The sequence below is a fragment of the Manacus vitellinus genome, unplaced genomic scaffold (genome assembly GCF_001715985.3).
Source record: "Manacus vitellinus isolate BGI_N305 unplaced genomic scaffold, ASM171598v3 scaffold_16_pilon, whole genome shotgun sequence".
Taxonomy (NCBI): domain Eukaryota; kingdom Metazoa; phylum Chordata; class Aves; order Passeriformes; family Pipridae; genus Manacus; species Manacus vitellinus.
Genome location: NW_021939189.1, coordinates 2,570,624 through 2,590,083, shown reverse-complemented (window position 1 = coordinate 2,590,083; position 19,460 = coordinate 2,570,624). Strand labels below are relative to the sequence as shown.

General features: G+C 45.1%; 2 protein-coding genes across 6 annotated transcripts in view; one reads left to right on the top strand and one right to left on the bottom strand.

Moving 5' to 3' along the window:
- SLC24A1 (solute carrier family 24 member 1) lies at positions 1–13,097 on the top strand. Its single transcript, XM_008923098.3, has 9 exons — positions 1–961; positions 2,458–2,520; positions 3,003–3,111; positions 7,913–7,999; positions 9,614–9,714; positions 10,339–10,542; positions 10,923–11,012; positions 11,887–12,053; positions 12,706–13,097. The coding sequence occupies exons 1-9, from the start codon at positions 41–43 to the stop codon at positions 12,953–12,955; spliced, it is 1,992 nt and encodes a 663-aa protein (XP_008921346.2). The 5' UTR covers positions 1–40; the 3' UTR covers positions 12,956–13,097.
- A 797-nt stretch (positions 13,098–13,894) lies between these two features.
- The window catches only part of DENND4A (DENN domain containing 4A), a 49,540-nt gene continuing 43,974 nt past the window's right edge, over positions 13,895–19,460 (bottom strand). For all 5 annotated transcript variants that reach the window (XM_018069606.2, XM_018069609.2, XM_018069610.2 and 2 more), the window contains 3 exons: positions 18,745–18,907; positions 17,764–17,828; positions 13,895–17,566 (listed from right to left, as the gene is read on the bottom strand). In XM_018069606.2, the coding sequence (XP_017925095.1) occupies positions 17,430–17,566; positions 17,764–17,828; positions 18,745–18,907 (365 nt within the window). In that variant the 3' untranslated portion in view covers positions 13,895–17,429. The remainder of the gene's footprint in view (positions 17,567–17,763; positions 17,829–18,744; positions 18,908–19,460) is intronic.

The window sequence follows — 19,460 nt, the reverse complement described above, 5'->3', positions numbered from 1 at the left end:
TGGCTGCTGGACACAGCTCTGGATTCTGAACCTTCAGGAAATGCATTTGCCACGGAGGAGGCGGCTACGAAGGAACCGAATCCTTTTCTTTCTTGCCACGGTGTTGGTCCTCTCTCTCTACCAGCTCCAGTTCAGCCCCTCTGCCCTTCCAGCATCACACACAGCCCCCCAACCCACGGACCCTGTCAAAGTGACCTCCAGGGACCCCCCCAGCAACAAGACTTCTGGGAGAGGCAATGCCACAGCACCCAAAATAAGGCACTGTATATATGTGGATGCTGAGCCAGCTGTGCCCGTCACTACTCCAGTGGATACAACCCCACAGCAAGAAAATGCCAGTGAAAGCCACCCAGACAAAAAACCACCCCATGAGTCCAAAGGAGAATATCCCCAGGACCTGTTCAGTGTGGAAGAACGCAGGCAAGGGTGGGTTGTCCTTCACATCTTTGGCATGATGTATGTGTTTGTGGCCTTGGCCATAGTGTGTGATGAGTATTTTGTCCCCGCTTTGGGAGTGATCACAGAGAAGCTGCAGATCTCTGAAGATGTGGCTGGAGCCACCTTCATGGCAGCAGGTGGATCAGCACCAGAACTCTTCACCTCCCTCATAGGTGTCTTCATCTCACACAGCAATGTCGGCATCGGTACCATTGTGGGCTCAGCAGTGTTTAATATCCTCTTTGTCATTGGCACCTGTGCCCTCTTCTCCAGGGAGATACTCCACCTGACATGGTGGCCCTTATTTAGAGACATCTCATTCTACATTGTAGACTTACTGATGCTCATCCTGTTTTTCCTAGACAGTGTCATTGATTGGTGGGAAAGCCTCCTTTTACTGACTGCCTATGCCACATACGTATTCACCATGAAACAGAACGTGTACCTGGAGCAATGGGTGAAGCAGGAGCTGAACAAGAAGCTCAGTGCTGTGCAGGCAGCATCAGCAGAGCATGTGAGAAAGGTTGGTGTCCTTAGAGTTCAGAGGGCAAGTTGGAAATAATTTGTTCTAGTGTAAACCATAAAGAAAAACCACATCTCCTTCAAAAAGCACATATTCAAACCTCAGAACACAGGTACTGGTCAATAATTATGGTTATAAAATGAGGGAAATGCAATCTGGAGAGAGATTATAAGAAATTAGAGAACATCACTACCATGCAATTACTAAAGGACTCAGTTGTGGTTGCTCAGCTGCTTTCAAAGACACATGTGGGATTTTGCTTTCTTGGTTGTTGTAAAAGTTTCAAAAAGAACACTTGCAGGAACACATTCTTAGTCTAGGAACAAGATTGGACTACTCTGTGTTAAACAGGGGGAAAAGGCTTCTGTCCCAGCCCCTTGTGGCTGAGAGGTGTAGGAGGAAATTCTTTTTTCCCTCCCTGCAGCCAGGTGGGACACTGGTGGTGTCACTTGTTACCTGATCTGCAACACAGGAAGGGGTTTGGCAGCTTTAGCTCTCCTGGTCAGCATTTGGCAACCAGATCCAAGTGCCCAAACCTAATTCCATGCCCTGACCCCAGCTGGGTGTGCTCAGGGGGATTCTGTGCTCAGGAGGTTTGTGGCTGTAACTCCAGATTTGAGACCTTCCCTCGGTGTCTTTTGAAGGAAGAGCTGACTGCTCACAAAAAGAGTATCTGAAGGTGTCCCCAGAGCCAACCACCCTTTCAGACTTGCAGCTCTGGGCAGGAAGGGTCTCCAGAACACTTGAGCTTTGCCATCTTGAGTGTGCCAGCCCGCTCCTTCCTCCTCTGTCCCTTCTCAGCTCTCCCACAGCCCCTTTGTTCTCCTGACCTGTGCTACTGCAGCTGTTGAGCAGAGACCACCTGGTTTCAAACTCTCCTCTGGCATTGCAGGCTTTGCTGGTCAGTTGTGTGTCCCTGGCACTCAAACATGCTCTGCCTTCTGGTCCTGGTGCTCCACATCATTTAAGGGAAGGGAAGAAGGGGGGTGAGGGTGGTTGAAGTGGTGCAGAATTGAGAAACAGCTTCTCTTTCCTCCCCCTGGTCTGGTGTTCACCCAGTGCCCATAGCTGGGAGTCCTGACAGCTCCTGTGCTACATTCCAGTGGGGTACATGTCCAAGATCCTGCAGTGACACCCATCACTGTGGACATCAATCACCACAAATTGAATCCAACCCTGCACTTGGAGCTGACAGAAAACTCTCACTAATGCAGAGCAGCATGACAGAGCTGCTGGACCTATCCCTTGGGAGAAATAAATTACAGAAATTGTAAATGTTGGAAAGTAATGCTAATCACTGTGGAAAAAAAAAAATACCCCTTTGCACTTTCACTCTGCTGGAATTTGAGGAAGGCTCTTTCAGTAGCATCCATGCAAGTCATTGGTGTCAGCTGTCCCACCTCCTCACAGAGAGCAGCCTGAGGGATCATTAGATCCTAAAAAAGCAGGTGAAGCAGCAGAAGGGATCAGTCATTTTCATTCTTTGTTGCTTGTAGAAAAGCACTGGGGCAGCTGCAGATGATGGAACAAAGAAGCCACCAGATGTGAGGAAGCTGCAGGTAGGTCTAAGCAACTTCACAGGGATCTGAAGTCATTGCATTTTGAACCCCTCCCCATGTCAGGTCATGAATAAAAGTGTCAAATTCTGTGGCAAAAAACCTGGACAAAGCCTGTCTCGTATCAGGCACAATGCTCACACCTTGTTAAGGGGACACCTGGCTCAGTCCTGTCCTCAAAGGGATTTTTATAAAAACCAGGAGACAGCTCAGGCTTCCCCAGTGGATTTGACCAGCAGAGTGCTATTCATCCTCTGCTTTGAACAGGCATACAGAAATTCAGAAAGTGATTTTCCTTACCTGGTTTTGTGGCTAATTTTCCGCCTGGGCTCCCAGAGCAGAGGTTGGCAGGGTCAGTCCTCCACCACAGCAAACACTGCACAGCTCATTCCTCCCCTGCTGGTTAAATTGCTGCCCCTTTGTCTGCCCATGGCTGGCCAGTGGAGGAGGGAACTGGGATTGACTGGGATTGTGCCTTTCCACAGCCTGGGCCATCCCTGCAGCGGGGCAGCAGCTCGGCCTCCCTGCACAACTCCCAGATGCGCGGCACCATCTTCCAGCTCATGATCCACACCCTGGACCCCCTGGCAGAAGGTGAGTGGATGCTCCACACTGGAGGGACTTGGGTTTGCTGCCCTGGGTGCAGAGTGGTTTAACTGGGAACACAGGCTGTGTGTGTCAGTGTTTTGGGGTCAGCAACTCACCCCTGGAACGCAGCTCTGCATGTCACAGGTAGTGTCGGGAGCTCTGTGTCTCTTCTGATCCAGTGCTGGGAGGACAAACACCTCATGCTTTGGTCCTGCCACATCTGCTTTGCCTGTGCCAAGCTGGTCACTGCTGTGGTGGCAGCTGCTGCTGGGGTCCCTGGAAGCGGTGACAGTCACTGCTGTCCCCCATCTCTGCTCTCTCTGACTGCAGGGGCAGCAAACATGAGTCGCGTCTTCCTTCCTCTTCTTAGCTCAGACCTCACCCCAGCCCTGAAACAGCAGCACAAAAAGAGGTTAAAACCCTTGAAGAATTATAATTTTGACAGTGATTAATATCCCAGCTGGGATTTAAATCACAAAATGAGCTCCAATTATGATGGTTAGGCCAATTCTATGTGGTTTAGACCGACACCGAGCACCTCTAAAAGCTCCCCTGCACTGCTGTGGTGCCATCACTGCCATGGCAAAGTGTGTTCCCAGCACAGTGCAGGCAATGGGCAGCTCCCCAGGGCCAGGGAAAGATCAGTTCAGGTCCAGACTCTTTTAAACTGCCCAGGATGCAGAGAAGCCTCATCTCCAGACAGAGCCAGGGTCTTTGTATACAGACTTTTAACATGCTGCTTTTTTAATTCGACCCCACTGTGGAGGTTCATTTTCCAAGAAATAGTGAAACACATAAAAAAAGACTTTTTTAGATTTTCTTCCCTAGCTCAGCTCATGCCCCACCCCTCCACTGCCCTGCTTGTTCTTAAGAGATTACCTGCTGTCCATTCAAAGAGAGAAGGAAGCTAAGCAGATCAACACCTCTCTCCTGGCTCTCATAGAGGTTACAAAAAGGACTCTCCAGATCAAAATCCCAGCTGCACAAACTGATCAAGGGAAAAAAGGAGGTTGGGTGAGGACAGCAAGGCAGAGAAGTGTCTGCTTTGACAGTCTGGGGAAGGCACCCAAACCTGTTAGGCAGCCTAACAACTCATCACAGTTTGCCCTACTGCCCTTGCCTCCTCTTCCCCCAAGAGGTGTTATCAACAGCACCAGGGTAATGCCAAAACCTTCCAAGAGGACATGCCATTGCCTTGAGCATCAAAAAGTGCCAGATTGAGGGGCTGCTGCCACTCAGAGACTCCCCCCAGCACCTTCTCATCCTTCCCACACCTCCAGATGTCTCTGTGCAGCATCTCCCACCCCAGGCCAGCACACACTTGGCTTTCTGGTCCAGGCCAGTGCCCTGGGGAAACCCTGGGACCTCAGCAGGAGTTGCAAGATGAGGTCAAGGACAGTTCCAGCCAGTCAGCCTGGAATAGGCTGCTGGGAGGTTTCCATGCAGTTGTAAAAGCCACTGTCCCTGCTACAGAGGCTGCTATTCCAAGGACTATATTGAATAAACAGGATTGGGGGTGGGGGGCAGTTTGGATCTTCTCTGAAAGAGAACTTCTCTGCTCATTCCACAGAATCATTTAGGTTGTAAAAGCCTTCCAAGAGTCCAACTGCTCCCCCAGCACTCCCCCTCTCTGTTCTTAAGTGCCCCATCTACATACCTTTTAAATCCTCCAGGGATGGGGAATCCACCACTGGTCTGACAGCCTGTGCCAGGGCTGGACAACCCTTTCCATGAAGAAATTTTTCCTGCTATCCAACCTAAGCCTGTCCCAGCAGCCAGGCACGGTGTGAGTTACTGTCTGTGCAGCAGCCACTAGATGGGAGTGTGAGCACGTGTACTTCAGTCTGACACAAAGGGATGCAAGGATGGGCTACAACAGTCTCTCCAGAAGGTTATTCTTTTTAATGAGGAATTTCTAGCAACTTTATTCTTTCCCCCACTTTCTTTGGAAGTGTGCAGAAGCAGAGCATGAGATCTTTTCAGGATTTTCCCCATTGACACCAGAGGGAACTGTGGGGGAATGAAAAGAAAAAGGATTTTGGAAATACTCAGGAACCCTCTCATTGCTGAACCTCCAGTCTTACCATCAGATTATCCTTTAAAGTCCAGTCATGCAGGGAAGAAGGCAGAAGCTAACTTTTGTTTTTGAATGAAGAAAAGGGCTCCAGCAGCAGAGCTGCCTGTCCTCAGTATGCCCCAGTTAACAAGCTGATGGTTTTGGAAATTAGACCAGCCCAGAGCAGCAGGCAAGGTTGCAGGCCAGAGCCAAGTGAGAAGCTGAAGGCAGCTACAGTTTCTCCTTGTTTCCTTAGCATTCCATCACTTGTTAAGGAATCAAGATACAAAGGAGCAAAAGGAATAATGAGTTTGGTTTTTTATTTCCACTTTTAGACAGCAGAATCTCCAAATCCTTCAGGTTCATGCTAAATTGTAAAGAAAAAATCCTTCCTGCTGATCGTGTAGTGAAAGCCAAAAAGTGCATTAAACCCAAGAGCCAAATTCAGGGTAAAAGCTCAGCTGCCACCTGAAGTCCAGCCTGGGTGCTGTCAATCCATGGGACAGGAATTTTCCTGGAGAGCATCTCAGGGCCCCTGGACACAGAGTTGTCCTGTGTGATGGGCTCTCAGAGCTGGGGACAGAGTGGATGCCCCAGGGGACTGAGGGCCCCTGCCCTGCACAGCTAATCCAGCACAGCAAGGACTGAGCTCAGGGACATCCTTCCTGCCCGTGCTGACCTGCAGATCAGCCCAGCTTAGAGCCAGCTCTGGCTCCAGCCTCAGTCCACACAGGAATTGTGTGTCAGAGGAATTAACACCCTTCCAGATGAGACTGATCTCCTGAGGACTGGAAAGGGGCCTGGGCCTAATCTGTTTGTGCTGACAGAGGGATGCTGAGGGCTCCACTCCCAGCCTGGGCCAGGGCAGGGAGCCAGGAGCTTCAATGTATATAATCTCCCTCAGGCTGAGCCTGACCGCCCTGACCTTGCTGACAGGAGCTTTTGCAGCAGCTTCAGGGACAAGCTGAACAGAAAGATGCATTGCCCAGTGCTTAGAGGGGACTGGGAGCAATGGATCACCTCTGTGCTGCCCTGCACCCAGGCATGTCCCAGCGCATCAGCTCAGGGGGAAGGAAGCAAAATGCTTCCCATCCCCTCTGGTGAGCTTCAGGATTGACAAGGAGCATGGAAGAGTCAGGCTCTTGCGTCCCAGCCAGCCTTTCAAAAGAGAAAAAAAAATCATCATTTTGATTAGATATAGGGAAGAAATTCCTCCCTGTGAGGGTGGGGAGGCCCTGGCACAGGTTGTCCAGAGAAGCTGTGGCTGCCCCATCCCTGCAAGTGTCCAAGGCCAGGTTGGACGGGGCTTGGAGCAACCTGGGATAGTGGAAGGTGTCCCTGCCATAGCAGAGGGTTGGAACAAGGTGATCTTAAATTCCCTTCCAAACCAAATCATTCTGGGATTCTATCATCATTTCATCTCAGTCCAGTGCTCATTCCAAGGCTCAGTGGAAATTCCAGTTGGTGAAAAATGTTTGTCAGACACTAACAGGAATCTCACCAGAATAGGACTTGTCCCCTGAGGTCTTAATGTCTGAGCTGGACAAAGTTATTGGACATACACCAGAATTTACTGATTTTTGTGAGGTTCAGCTCTGAATCTGATCTGCCCACACAGCTCATGGCCTCAGGCCTGCAATTTTTATTATATCAGTATCACAGTGATGTATAAAGTGGCAGGGCCCTGCCCTTGAGGCAGATGACAACAGCACTGTTCTGGTTGTGTACTCAACAGCACAGTGGATTAAATCAGTGTGATAAAACTTCCAGAGGAAATGAATTTACAGCCCTGCACACCAGCCAAGCAGAGCGTGGCCAGTTCCTTGTGGCTCCTGTCCATGTGCAAACCCTGCAACCCTCAGCTGAGTTGTGGGGTGGGCAGCTCAACAGAGGGCACAGAGTAGAGAAAATGGGGCTTTTCTCTGAGCCTCTGTTTTGTACTGTTTCAGTGAGAGTCAGCACTAAGAGATTTGAACACAACACTGAATTATGGAGACACACACACAGTTTCACAGTTCACTGTAAGCCAGTAATAAAGCAGCTCATCTGAGCAGAGCACAACATGGTTCACAGTGGAAGAAGCCCCCAGCAATCCCAGAAATACAGCACTGGACCCTGCACTGGTGAAGATCATCTCCTACACAGCCTGGACACCAGGAATTTAGATCAGTGCCAGCAGAGCAGAGCAGACACTTGTGTATACTTAGAGAAATCAATAATTTTCCAGGGAACTGGAAGATAAAAGGTTTTTATTTTCCCTTACCATCAGGTCCCCAGGCTGCAGGCAGCACCCTAAGGCCTCTTCAACAGCCACATGGCAGGAGGAAGGTGTCAGTTTTAGTCTGCACATAATCTAGCCTGAAAAAAATCAATAGTCCCTTGGGAACAAGATGATATTGCACTAAAACTCCTCCTCTGTTCTTTCTGCATTTGCTTCCTATGAAGTACAGATACCCTTCTGCACTGATGACCTGGAAAGGATTTCTCTTCCTTCTAGTTCTCTTTAAAATATGATAGTATTAGTTACCTCTCAAATGGCTGGTGTAATTGCTCCAGCACTAACATTTAAACATGCCAGCCATGATCAACAGCAGCAGCCAAAACCTGGGGGCCCATCCACAACAGCTCACAGGTCAGTGCTGGCTGCAGCCCATGGAAGAGGAAAAGGGCAAGAGCAAGGGTGTGTGGGGGGAGGTAAAGGGGGGTTTCACAGCTGACAGCTGCTGATGGACATGTCCTCCTCATCCACAGAAAAATTTAAAGACAGGGTTGACATCCTGAGCAACATGGCCACGGCCAAGGCAGAGACCTTGGATGGACAAGGCCCACAGCCAGAAGGTGAGTGCAAGAGCTGTTTGCCTGGTTTTGCAGTGCCAGCCCTCACCTTCCCAGCACACAACACCCCAGGGCTGGCACTGAGACAGGGTCTGACACAAGGTCTGTGTTATTGCTGCTCACAGGCTGCTGTAACAGTGCAGCAGGAAACAGTGGATGTGTGTGGGCAGGAACAGCCATCCCAAAGGAGCCCTCAGTGAGACAGAGACGGGGCAGGGAGTGCTACAAGGATGTAGTGGAAGTGGCCATGGAATGGTGGAGAAGGGAAGTCAGGCCATTACAGGTAGCACTTGGGTGCTGCTGGCCTTTGGTAGACCCTTCAAACTGAGGTGTCTGTTAAAACAAAGGACCTTCAGTTTAGCTTGGAAATTTGCCAGACTTGCAGAAGAGCATGGAAGGTTCCTGCAGAGGGAATCAGCTGCACTGATTGTTTCTATATCAGTCTAAGGGTCTGTGCATTCTTCCCTTGAATAGATTCACAGAATCATTTGGGTTGGAAGAGACCTTTAAAGCCCATCAAGCTCCAACCCTTGCCCTGGGCAGGGACACCTTCCACTAGCTCAGGTTGCTCCAAGTTCATCCAACCTGGCCTTGGACACTTGCAGGGATGGGGCAGCCACAGCTTCTCTGGGCAACCTGTGCCAGGGCCTCCCCACCCTCCCAGGGAAGATTTCCTTCCCAATATCCCATCTGACCCTGACCTCTGGCGGTTCAGTACTTTTTGGGTTTTCTCTCTCACTGCTGACACACAGCCTGTCTGAGCTGGCTGTGCTACAACACGGGTTTGTGCTGCCTGGGAAGATGGAGATTTTGAAAAACAGGAAACTTTTGTGTGGAAGGTCCCAGCTCCACACAACACAGGGACCTCAGCATCCCACAACACTGGGCCTCACCTGAGTGAGCCTAAACTTGAGAAAAATACTGTTTAAAAAACAATTGCCTGTGTGTGTTACCAACATCTCATTGACTTCACCTGTGCTCTGTGTTGTCCTTGTTTCCACACTATTACACACGAAGGTTTCCGTGTCCCTCTTGGCTACACAGGAACAGCACAGAGGACACTGCAGTTGTTTCCTTGTACGTGTCAGCACTTTGCCATTTGCTTTAGAATCCCCACCAAATGATCAGGGATTAAAGTCTGGCAGCACGTCCAAGTCATTTTTCAGAAGCCTTGAAGAAGCAGCTCCCTGGAGAATGCTCCCATTCTTCACTGGAGAAAAAAAAAAAACAACAAAATACAAACCAAAAAAGAAGCAAGGCTTTACATCCTTTCTGGCTTTTAAGGATGGTTTTAATAAGATCTTCGGAATCCAGAAAGCAACCAGGAAATACTCATCAGCTGTAGATGAGGTAATTAGCATTTCCCTGTTGCTACACGTGTCTCTTACAGCAGTTCTGGAGAGGAGGTCACAGGAACATCAAGGTCTCATTCTACTCCAGGAGGGTCAGATTCTGCCCAGATTTACTAATCACAACCACAGCAAACCTAGGCAGTCTGACAGGGTTTCACCTGAAATGCCACATGTTTTGGGAGGGAGGTCAGATCTCCCTGCTGACCATGGGGAAGGTGAGCCACTGACAATTAAACCCAGTGTTCCTTCTTATTGCTTTTTGCAGAAGAGGAAAAGAAGGCCCCAAGCACCATCCAGGTAACTCCTGCCCATGACTCTGAGCCCAGCAAAGCCACACAGAAGGCAGATGCACCACAGGATGGACAGGTATTGAAATCAGGGTCACAGGCAGGAAGTGCTCCCTCCAGGCTGACCTTCACATGTACTTCCCTTCCTCCCTGTCCAGAGCTTTTGGGACAGGATCCAACTTATGTCACTGGCAGCTATATATAGACTGTGCAGTGATTTATTAATATTTGGCTGAAACATTTTGGCTTACAAACACAGATCAGGTCCAAAATATGACACCAACTGATCCTGTATAGTATTTTCCACTCCTCTGAGGCCAGGGGGTACTCCAGGGCAAGGGAAGATCCCAGGATGTGCCTGTCCTGTGCTCCCCTGTGTACAGTTCTGCTTTGCTCCCCAAATCCCTCCTTCCAGGTGATGTAATTTGGCTGTTCTGATGAGGAAAGGATTTTCAAGGACAGTTTGTGTCAAAACCTCATCTAAAAGGTGGTTCTAGTTAACAGATGCAATTTAGTTGACAATACACAGGTGCTGGGGTAGGATGAGCCTGGATCCTGCCCACAGTAGTGAGATGGGGCCTGTGGGTGCCCCTAGCCCTGTTACAAATCTGAGCTCTGCCCAGGTGAGGCCAGGGGGAATAAATGCAGCTCCTTGGAGATGTGAAAACATTGTCTTTTTGATTTTTTTTATCCTGATCTACAGTCCCCATCAAGCAGTGACAGCTCAGAAGACAGCAGCTCTGAGAGTGAGGAAGACAGTGATGAGGACAGCACAGATGATGATGATGAAAACGATGAGCCCTTATCTCTGGAATGGCCAGAAACAAGGAAAAAACAAGCCATTTACCTTTTCCTCTTTCCCATTGTCTTTCCTCTCTGGAGCACTCTGCCTGACGTCAGGAACCCTGTAAGAATCTGTCTTCTTTCTGCTACTGGAGTCATTAACTGAGCTATAGATTTCCTCTGGGCAAGAGTCCCCAGCTCCATTTTTCCATGTCTGCAGCCTTTGCATACTTGAAGTGCTGTTACTGCTGCAGGGGGTGGGACAGGAGGCCCAGCTGCAGTGGAACGTTGTACAGAGACTTAATTTAATAAACCACAAATTCTAGCAACTACAGGTCACCTAATCGAGCTGAAAACCAGAAATACAAATAGAAACCAGGGTCCAAGTTAAAGCAAATCAACTGCAGGGAAGTGTTTCGGGTGAATAGTTTTCACTGGGGATTATTAACTTGCCTGAAACTTCTCTCTTTTTTTTTTTTTTCTTTCCAAACTTGATTTCGACAGGACTCAAAAAAATTCTTTGTCATCACGTTTTTTGGATCCATCCTCTGGATTGCTGTGTTCTCTTACCTCATGGTGTGGTGGGCTCACCAGGTGAGGGGTTTGTGTTCTCTCTGCAAATCACCAGTTCAGAACTAGTAGATGGAGAGAGGCAACAGTGTCACTTAGCATTTTATCTCATGAATTACAGCTGCAGCCCATCATAACAGTAGAAACTTTGTTTTGTTAGAACTCAAAAGGGAATTTTCTATTTCCTTTTTTTTTTTTTGATTTGACAAAGCTTCATTCTTTTCCAAGAGCTTCCAAGGGAGTTTGTGCATCAGTGAAAGGAAAGTGCAATGAAAGGAAAAGTACTGTCAAGATTTATCTTAATTCTGACTTTTCATTGATGAATGTTTCTGTGCAGAACATAATTATCCATTATCTAATTAAAATTCTAGGAAAATAAAGGGTCTGATTCTGGAAGCTGCTCAATGATCTCAACTCCCCCTGCCCTAATGTTCACCTGGTATTCTGGGAAATACTACTTCCATCTTGTAGAATCACACCCCCTATTCTGTATTTAGTGATATATTGCACATGCACAATATAGCTGATCATGCCATAAATCCAAGGCCTGTCTTTTCCAAAAGCCCTCAGATCTTGTATAGCTGATGTTAAATCTGGAGAGGGAAAAAGTGGCCAACATCCAGCAGAGGTGGACTGAGGACAGCAGAGTTGTGCTGTGGCTGACTTGACCTTGCTCAGTGTTGGCATCACTGTGATCAGATTCCCTGCACTGCAGAGCAAATCCAGGATCAACAGACACTGAAATTTAACTTTCTAATCCTACAAAGCAGCAAAATGCTCCCATGTTTAGGGGATTCAGATTATTTTAACTCCGGTATGGCACAAACCCCAAAACTGCACAGAGCAACTGTAGTCCCTGTTCCAGTGCCAACAGCTCTACCCAATTTGTGTTGATTAGGTTGGGGAAACAATTGGGATATCAGAGGAAATTATGGGTTTGACCATCCTGGCAGCAGGAACATCCATCCCTGACCTCATCACCAGTGTCATCGTGGCACGGAAGGGCTTGGGTGACATGGCTGTGTCCAGCTCTGTGGGCAGCAACATCTTTGATATCACTGTTGGGTGAGTACCAGTTCAGTGCTAAAACATGCATTTCTTCTGAAATACAAAGCTGGTTTTATTCCAAACATACCCATTTATTTAATTTTAGCTGTCTTTAAATGAAGGGCAGCTGGGCAACCAGTTCCTTTAAAAAAAACAAACAAAAAACCCAAGCCCAAACCAAACAACACCCAAACCCAGCCAGGAAAGACAAAGTGTTACAGCTCAGCCCACCATCTTCACCTATTTCTCAATCAACAGAAAATTACCATTTTTTCAAGACAAAAATTCAAGAAATCTTTGGTAAACATCAAAGATTTACAGGCAGGAACAAGATCTGGTCACTCAGAAACATCCAGCTCCTGTGCAGGCAAGGGCAGGATCAGTGCCTGTATCTTCCATCATAAAGCATCAGGACATTTCTTTATTACAGCCCAAGACATTTAATTTATAGGTCCTTTCAGCCTCTTGGATTGCACTATGATAGTGGAAGCATTATCCAAATGCAATTTTGATACAAACAACATCTAGTTTAGATTTATGCTGAGCTACATGGAATGCAATCATGCATTTTTTTTCCCCCCTGTAAGACTTTGGAAAAATTGCTTAGTTATGATGCAGAAAATGAACTGCCTTAAAACATTTATTTCAATTACTTTTCCTTTACTTGCAGCTTGCCAGTTCCCTGGTTCCTTTTTTCTGTCTTCAATGGCCTCAGCCCCGTGGCAGTGAGCAGCAATGGTTTGTTTTGTGCAATTGTTCTCCTTTTCCTCATGCTCCTGTTTGTGATTATCTCCATCGCTGTCTGTAAATGGAAAATGAACAAAATGCTGGGGCTCACCATGTTTGCTCTTTACTTTGTGTTTCTGATCATCAGTGTGATGTTAGAAGACAAGATAATATCCTGCCCAGTATCTGTATGATGGCTGGACACTTCAAGATGTGTGTGAGGATACAGCAGCATCAAAAGGGGTTTAAGGTAGCAAATGTTCTACTGGAAAAAAAAGGAACCAGAATTGTAACAAACTTACTGAGAATAAAATATCTTTAACTTGCTAAAAATAAATAAATCTCAAGTGGTATGTCAGCCTCTGCTGTTTTTCTTTAGGATCAGAACAGATACAATATCAAATAGCACATGTTTATGCACTTGTGGCAAAGGCTGATGTGATACAGATGCATTCAGTTTTCAGTATGGCTGATCCCCTCAAGTTAATGGAGTTGATTTTCAGCACAAAATGTTTACCCATTATAGAAATTCTTCAGGAACACGCTCTAAATTACTCAGTGGACTGCTCAAACTCTCTGAAATCAGTGAATTTTACTTCATGGGGAAGAGAACCAGCCCCATGTGGCCAGGCCTCTACACAACTCCTCTGCTTAACGTCACCATGTGGCCTCACATGCTGCATCTCAGCAGTGAATTCTCTCAAACTGCACTAAGCTCCTTTTAAATCCATACCTGATCTTGCAACACAGGCCCTAAAATTTATGTTAAGTGCAAAAACATGATATCACCTGGATTTACATCTTACCACTACAATGTAAAATGGATCTGGGGTTACAATAGCACATTACCACTGATCAAAACTAAAGCCAGGAATCAAATACTGCAACAAGAAGTTGAACTGCTGGGGGTTTGTTTTCATCCTGACACTAATCCCTGCTATTTACAGACTATAGCATCCAGCACTAATTCCTGTTGTTTGCACTGTTTTCTACACAGATATGATGAAAAAAATGCCACTGACCTCAACAAACCTGGGAGGGTTATTGTTAACACCTCACAAGAGCAAACAATGCAGTTAAGAGTTGCAGACATTTCTAATCCATCTAATAAAATGTTAATGAAAATAACCAGAAAGATTTTAAGCTTTTTATTGACTCACTGTAAAACTTCTTTTTTTTTGGATGAGACAGAAAAAAAACTTAACATTGTGAACACTGACTTTGCTTATTTTAAAGGAACTACAAACCAAAGCAAACATCCAACATACTGGTTTTTGGTAAATAAAATTTAAACATTACATATTTACAAATCTACAACCATTCATTTAAAAAGTGCTGCTTGCAGACTAACAAAGTACCATTTTTAAATCCCAGTGAGATAATATCCAGAAATACCCCTCTCTATTATTACTGTTTGCATCTCCCATTTGTTACACAAAGATTTTGCACGCAGGAATTTTCTCTTTCTTGGGGTACAAATCATTTAATTTGCCAGTGGAAGTCAAATTCATCAGGCTGTAACTGTACCAACAGCAAACCCTCTCAAATGGGACACGGCAGTGTCAGAGAAACAGCACAATTCCTATTCACATTTCGGTATTTCATCTCCAATAATTATTCCAGTGGAACCATAAGTAAAGCAAAATATATATTGCACTGCAAATGTAAAACCTTTGTTTAAGGTTTTGGACATAAGCATTATTTAGTACACAAAAGGAGAAAATTCAGTTCATACAAAATTTTAAATTGAAAATATGTCTCAAATATTTTATTTATCCATCTTTGCAGTATTGGAAAATATAGTCAAATTGCTTTTTTAATAAAGGACAGTGAGATTTGAAAACTGTTTCAACACTGAATTGCATGATGCTTAAAAATTATCCACCTCGGGACCTACCATATTATGACTCGAATGAGGAAAATTTCCCATTTATAATATATTGTTATTCCAACTCTATTTTGATATATTTCTACAGTGGACTGACTCGCAACAGACCTTATTAAACAATTCATTAAGTATAATGATGTCACTTGATGAGCCACTACATGATCTAGTAATTCAAAAGCACACCCCAATGAACATCAGCAATGCTTCAGGAGTGCCACGCTGGGGATGCAGGAATATTGAAGGACTGTTGGGAGGCTGAGGGACAATCCTGTTCCTGGGGCAGCACCTACTGTCTGGTAACACTGCAGGACTGTGGACACCGGAATGAAGCAGCAAAAGTGCTGGGTTTCTAAGTCTGAAGGCAGCTGGAAGTACTTACAAGGAAGCTGGGACTGGGATGGATCACCTGCACCAACACACCTCGGCAGTGCCGTGTCCAGGGACGGACCGGGCTCGGCGCTTCCGCCACACTGGGATGGGGTGGGAAGCCTGGTCATAGCTCAGCCCCTCTGAGCACCACGGCAGCTCTGGAAAAAGCACTTGCTCTCTCTCCTTCATGGCCCGAAGGTCCCATAATACAGTGGCTGCCCCAGTGGTAAATGGCATGGGAAGCAGAACTGCAGGGAGCTGGGAACACGGGGATGAGCTCAAATACACAGCAACTACTGCAGGCGAGTTTTCCATGGTAATGCAGCATTCCTGCTGCACAGAGCAGAGCATCCATGCACACTAAGGGCTATCACAGGGAATATGGTCAGAAATAGCCTGTTTTTTCACAACAGCTCAGAAGAACAAAGGGGTGTGTTTACCATGTACCTGGGCGAGGAAAGGAGCTCCATGTCATGCACGAGGGACACTGTACAAGCGTGGCAGGACAAAGAGCATCAAAATGGTTAAAATAAATTAAATGTGAACAACGGTCTGAGGGTAGCACTGCCAGCTCCACCTCAGGGTGGGGGATACTTTCAAAAAGGTCAGCTACATAATTAGCAGCACGTTAGAGAAGAGGCATTACCCGATGGAAGTTGTATCCTGCATCTTGCAATTATCAACAGCACATTCCTGCAGCTCTGCATGTTTTAAACCCTTTCTCCTTAGGGCACCATCTTCTTAGGACTTTACAGAGGTCTGGGAGGAGGTTACAGAGCTTCATAGCAGCATTACTTCTCATGTAAGCCTCTAAGGCTCGCTCTATTTCATTTAATAGAGTAAATGTGAGCTTTAAAGTTTAGCACTTTCTGCCTAACTAAATATTGCTGGTTTATTACACTTGCAAACTAAAGATGTTTTTAAAAACACCTGCTGGTAGGCAGACTGCCATATAAAATCTAATGTAACAGCTGATATTTAGAAATATTCTAACAGTAACGACTAAAAGAAATTAGAATTGGAAAATGCATTAAGATTACTTAAAATAAAGCTATTTGTTAAAGCATGATTTAATTTGTTTAGGGTGTTTTATACAGTTCAATGTCTGCTTTCCCACCTCCACACAAGACTTCTGATATTTTCCCTGTAGCCTACCTTCTGGTGAGGAGTTGCTATGTGACTGAGAGCACAGAACATTTCTTTAAATGTCTAGAACAAGAAAACATGAGGCAAAAGCCATGACTCCACCACAAGGACTGACACAGCGCTTCTCTTCAGAGAAAAAAAAGTTGCTTTGCCTGTGAAATAGAGACCAAACATTCCAAGTACATTTAACTATGCACAATATGCCCCAATAAGTTACATTCCCTATAAATTCCCTGTAGCAGGTTTGCTGTCTGTACTTCAGTTAAGAGCTTTGGGTTAGCACTATGAACGTGTCATATTTAGTGTGTTTTAACACAACCACCGAGACTCCGAACGCTGCGGTTTGTGAGGAACCTGCTGCATTTGCTTTGTGCTCCATCTGGGATGAGGTCACACCAACAAATGCCAACAGCTGAGATGGGCTGATTCCATAACAATCTGTAGGACTCTTCAACAGGCTTTCCCTTTCCTGGGGAGTGGGGAGGGAAGGGAACACGAGAGGAAGAGGAGATTTCTACAGAAGTGTTTTACAGAGACATCAGTGTGTTCATTATTAGTAGAGTTTTACAGATTTTTACCATACCTTCCTTCTGATTGCTGTGGTAACACGTTTTCCAAGTGTGCATGAGAGAAATCCTGGATCTTAAGTACTGTCTAGGTGAAGGTTAACATTTTCTATTCTGCTTTAAAACCAATCACTCTTCAAAAAGTAACTGGACAAGTTACTATAAATAGCAGTGTACTGCAAAAAAAATAAGCACTGTATTGCTTATGCAGCAAGTCCATTTAAAATTCACTCCAGTAATTTAAAAAAATTAAAAAAATATCAACTTACTATAAACAATTTAAAATATGTATAATACAACTTTGTATGCTCTTCATAACATCATGAATATTCTATGTAAACAATAGATTCTGAAGCATTTCCTTCGCTCACATTAGTTTCAGTGCATTGTTTCTGTCCACCTGTTTTCTTTACTTTTTGTTTTAAGGGAGCTGTAATCTGCTGTCCCAAGTCAAAGAACTGATTTTGTTTAGAACCTTCCTTTCTACACATTGATCTGCAGAAAGGACAAGGGAGCAGGGCAGTAATATTTGGCCCGTTTTCCTCTCTGTCCATCTCCACAACCGCAGGCAGGCCCAATTTCCCGAGGCCTCCACGCACGCACGTTCTCCAACACTGAAGACTGAGATGTTCCTTGTGACTGAAGTGGTTATTTTACACAGGTACACGTCAGAGATATCACCTCTTTAGCCAGGAATATCTAAAGGTACGGTTCTCCAAAAATCTTTCTGCATTCCATCACTCCAGTGCTCGGGGGTCTATCACAATTATGAGTGTTCTTCACCTGATTAGCGGTCAGTCGGTCATAGGCCATTTTGTACTCTCTGTCAAAAGCATCTGCAGGGAGGGAAAAACAACTCCTAGTGCTCAGAAACACCCAAATGCCATGACAACTGCATTTATCAGCAAAAAATAAAGTCCTTTTTATTTGGCACTTACCACAGAGTGGCACTCATCTAATTTTTTTTAAAAGCTGAACAACTAGTTTGCACACACTCATCATCTGTGCTCAGTTAATAATTGAAAAAACTCACCTATATCAATGTTATCTCTTCCCAGGGCAACAAGTGAAAGAAACAGTATTTCTCTGTAAAGGCTCCTGAAACGGTAAAAATAAAAAGTTAATTTCTATACTGCAACAATATATATTAAAAATAGATTGAAGCATTTAAAAATAAAGTTATTTTTAGAAAGAGGCATTTTGAACATAATTCCTGGTTGCCACCTCCAAAATGTTGTCATTTCTGACCTCTGGGGAATGCCCTGGATTCCCCACATATGGAAATCACTCATGGGAGGTCCTTAAGGAAACCACTGTGGAAGTTGTACCAAGTACATGGAGAGAGAAACATGCACTTAAGGCAAGTTCCAACCACATTCCCAAATTCCAATTTACTTTTCTGCATTTCTGTATTAGCTTGGAAAAGCAAGCAGATAAGCAAATAAACACCTTGTCAGTGCTGCAGCTGTTGACAAGACTGTTCTGCATCCCAGTATAAATCAGTAAATCCAGGGAATAGAAACTCACAGGAAATAATTTTCACTAATTCCACTGCTAATGGAAAAACCTTCCTAAATATGAAACCTAACCTCTCTTAGCTCTTCTGTTCTCTACTGAAGATTTAAACCCCCAAATCTACCCTTAGACCCTAGAAATAAGGCTAGGGTTTTTATTTTAAAAAAATCCACTAACATATAAATAACATTTGTTAATAAAATATACACATATACACACTCCCTACTTGATTTCATTCTGAGGTAAGAAAAAGAAGTGGCTGTGAAGGGAAGAGGGAAAGGAAAAAGCAACAACATTTTATGAAAAAATTGGAGAAACTAAGTTTGTGAAAGTTATCATGAAAAAAAAGGATTATTTACAGACTGAGTGACAAATTTGAGAACACTGATGAAAAACAGTGCTTTTTTCATTGCAAAACACACTAAGGAAATGTAATTCACATTACAACACCCTCATTGTTGCCAAATTCTCCTCCACACAGGCAGGCTGGTGCTCTCACCTCTGTCTTTTAATATGTGGCCACTTGTTCAGCCTCTCCAATATCTGACTCATCGGTCCATACACATCGTTCATCTTAATGCTCTTCACCATACTCCTCAGGAGCTCCTGGTTAAAGGAGTCATCATCCTTCTGCAACAACTGCACCATTGGGTACTTCTGGGCTGAAAAACATTAGAAATGCTGTAAGAATAAATAGAGTCTTCATGTAGGGAGCAGAAAGTTGTTAAAAAAAAGGGTGGGAGGCTACAGAAGCTGTGAAAACATCGACATGTATGTAGTGAACAAAAACATCAAATCCAAAAGAATATCAGTGTAAAACACAGAAAGCACATAAGAAAACTCAACAGTTGCAATGGGTCATGAGCTGGTTTCAGGCAGATGATCCAACACTGGCAACAAAATTCTTAGTAAGCAAATTCTAGAAATAAGGCAATGAGCTAAGTGGATGAACTGAGTCACTGAAACGTATTCCCTCTTATTCCTCCCTTCCAATGAAGAAAAAGTCATTGGCAACACAGGTCAATGATTTGAAACAGAAATGCTGGCAAACTCAATCTGTTCAAGCAGTTTACTGCCCAACACAGAACCCTCCCAAAACAAGTCACACGAACTGAGAAGAGCAACACCAAACTGAACACTCACTCTCAAACAAAAGAGTGCGATTTTGACCTGCAAGACAAAAAGCAGTATGATCAAAAAACAGTACTGTAGCGT

What these genes read in the sequence shown, in the direction of transcription:
- SLC24A1 (XM_008923098.3), top strand. Translation starts at nt 41, where the DNA reads ATGCATTTGCCACGGAGGAGGCGGCTACGAAGGAACCGAATCCTTTTC. An exon ending in CAGCAGAGCATGTGAGAAAG is followed by an intron (nt 962 to 2,457) that starts GTTGGTGTCCTT and finishes TGTTGCTTGTAG; the next exon opens with AAAAGCACTGGGGCAGCTGC. An exon ending in TGGTGTGGTGGGCTCACCAG is followed by an intron (nt 11,013 to 11,886) that starts GTGAGGGGTTTG and finishes TGTGTTGATTAG; the next exon opens with GTTGGGGAAACAATTGGGAT.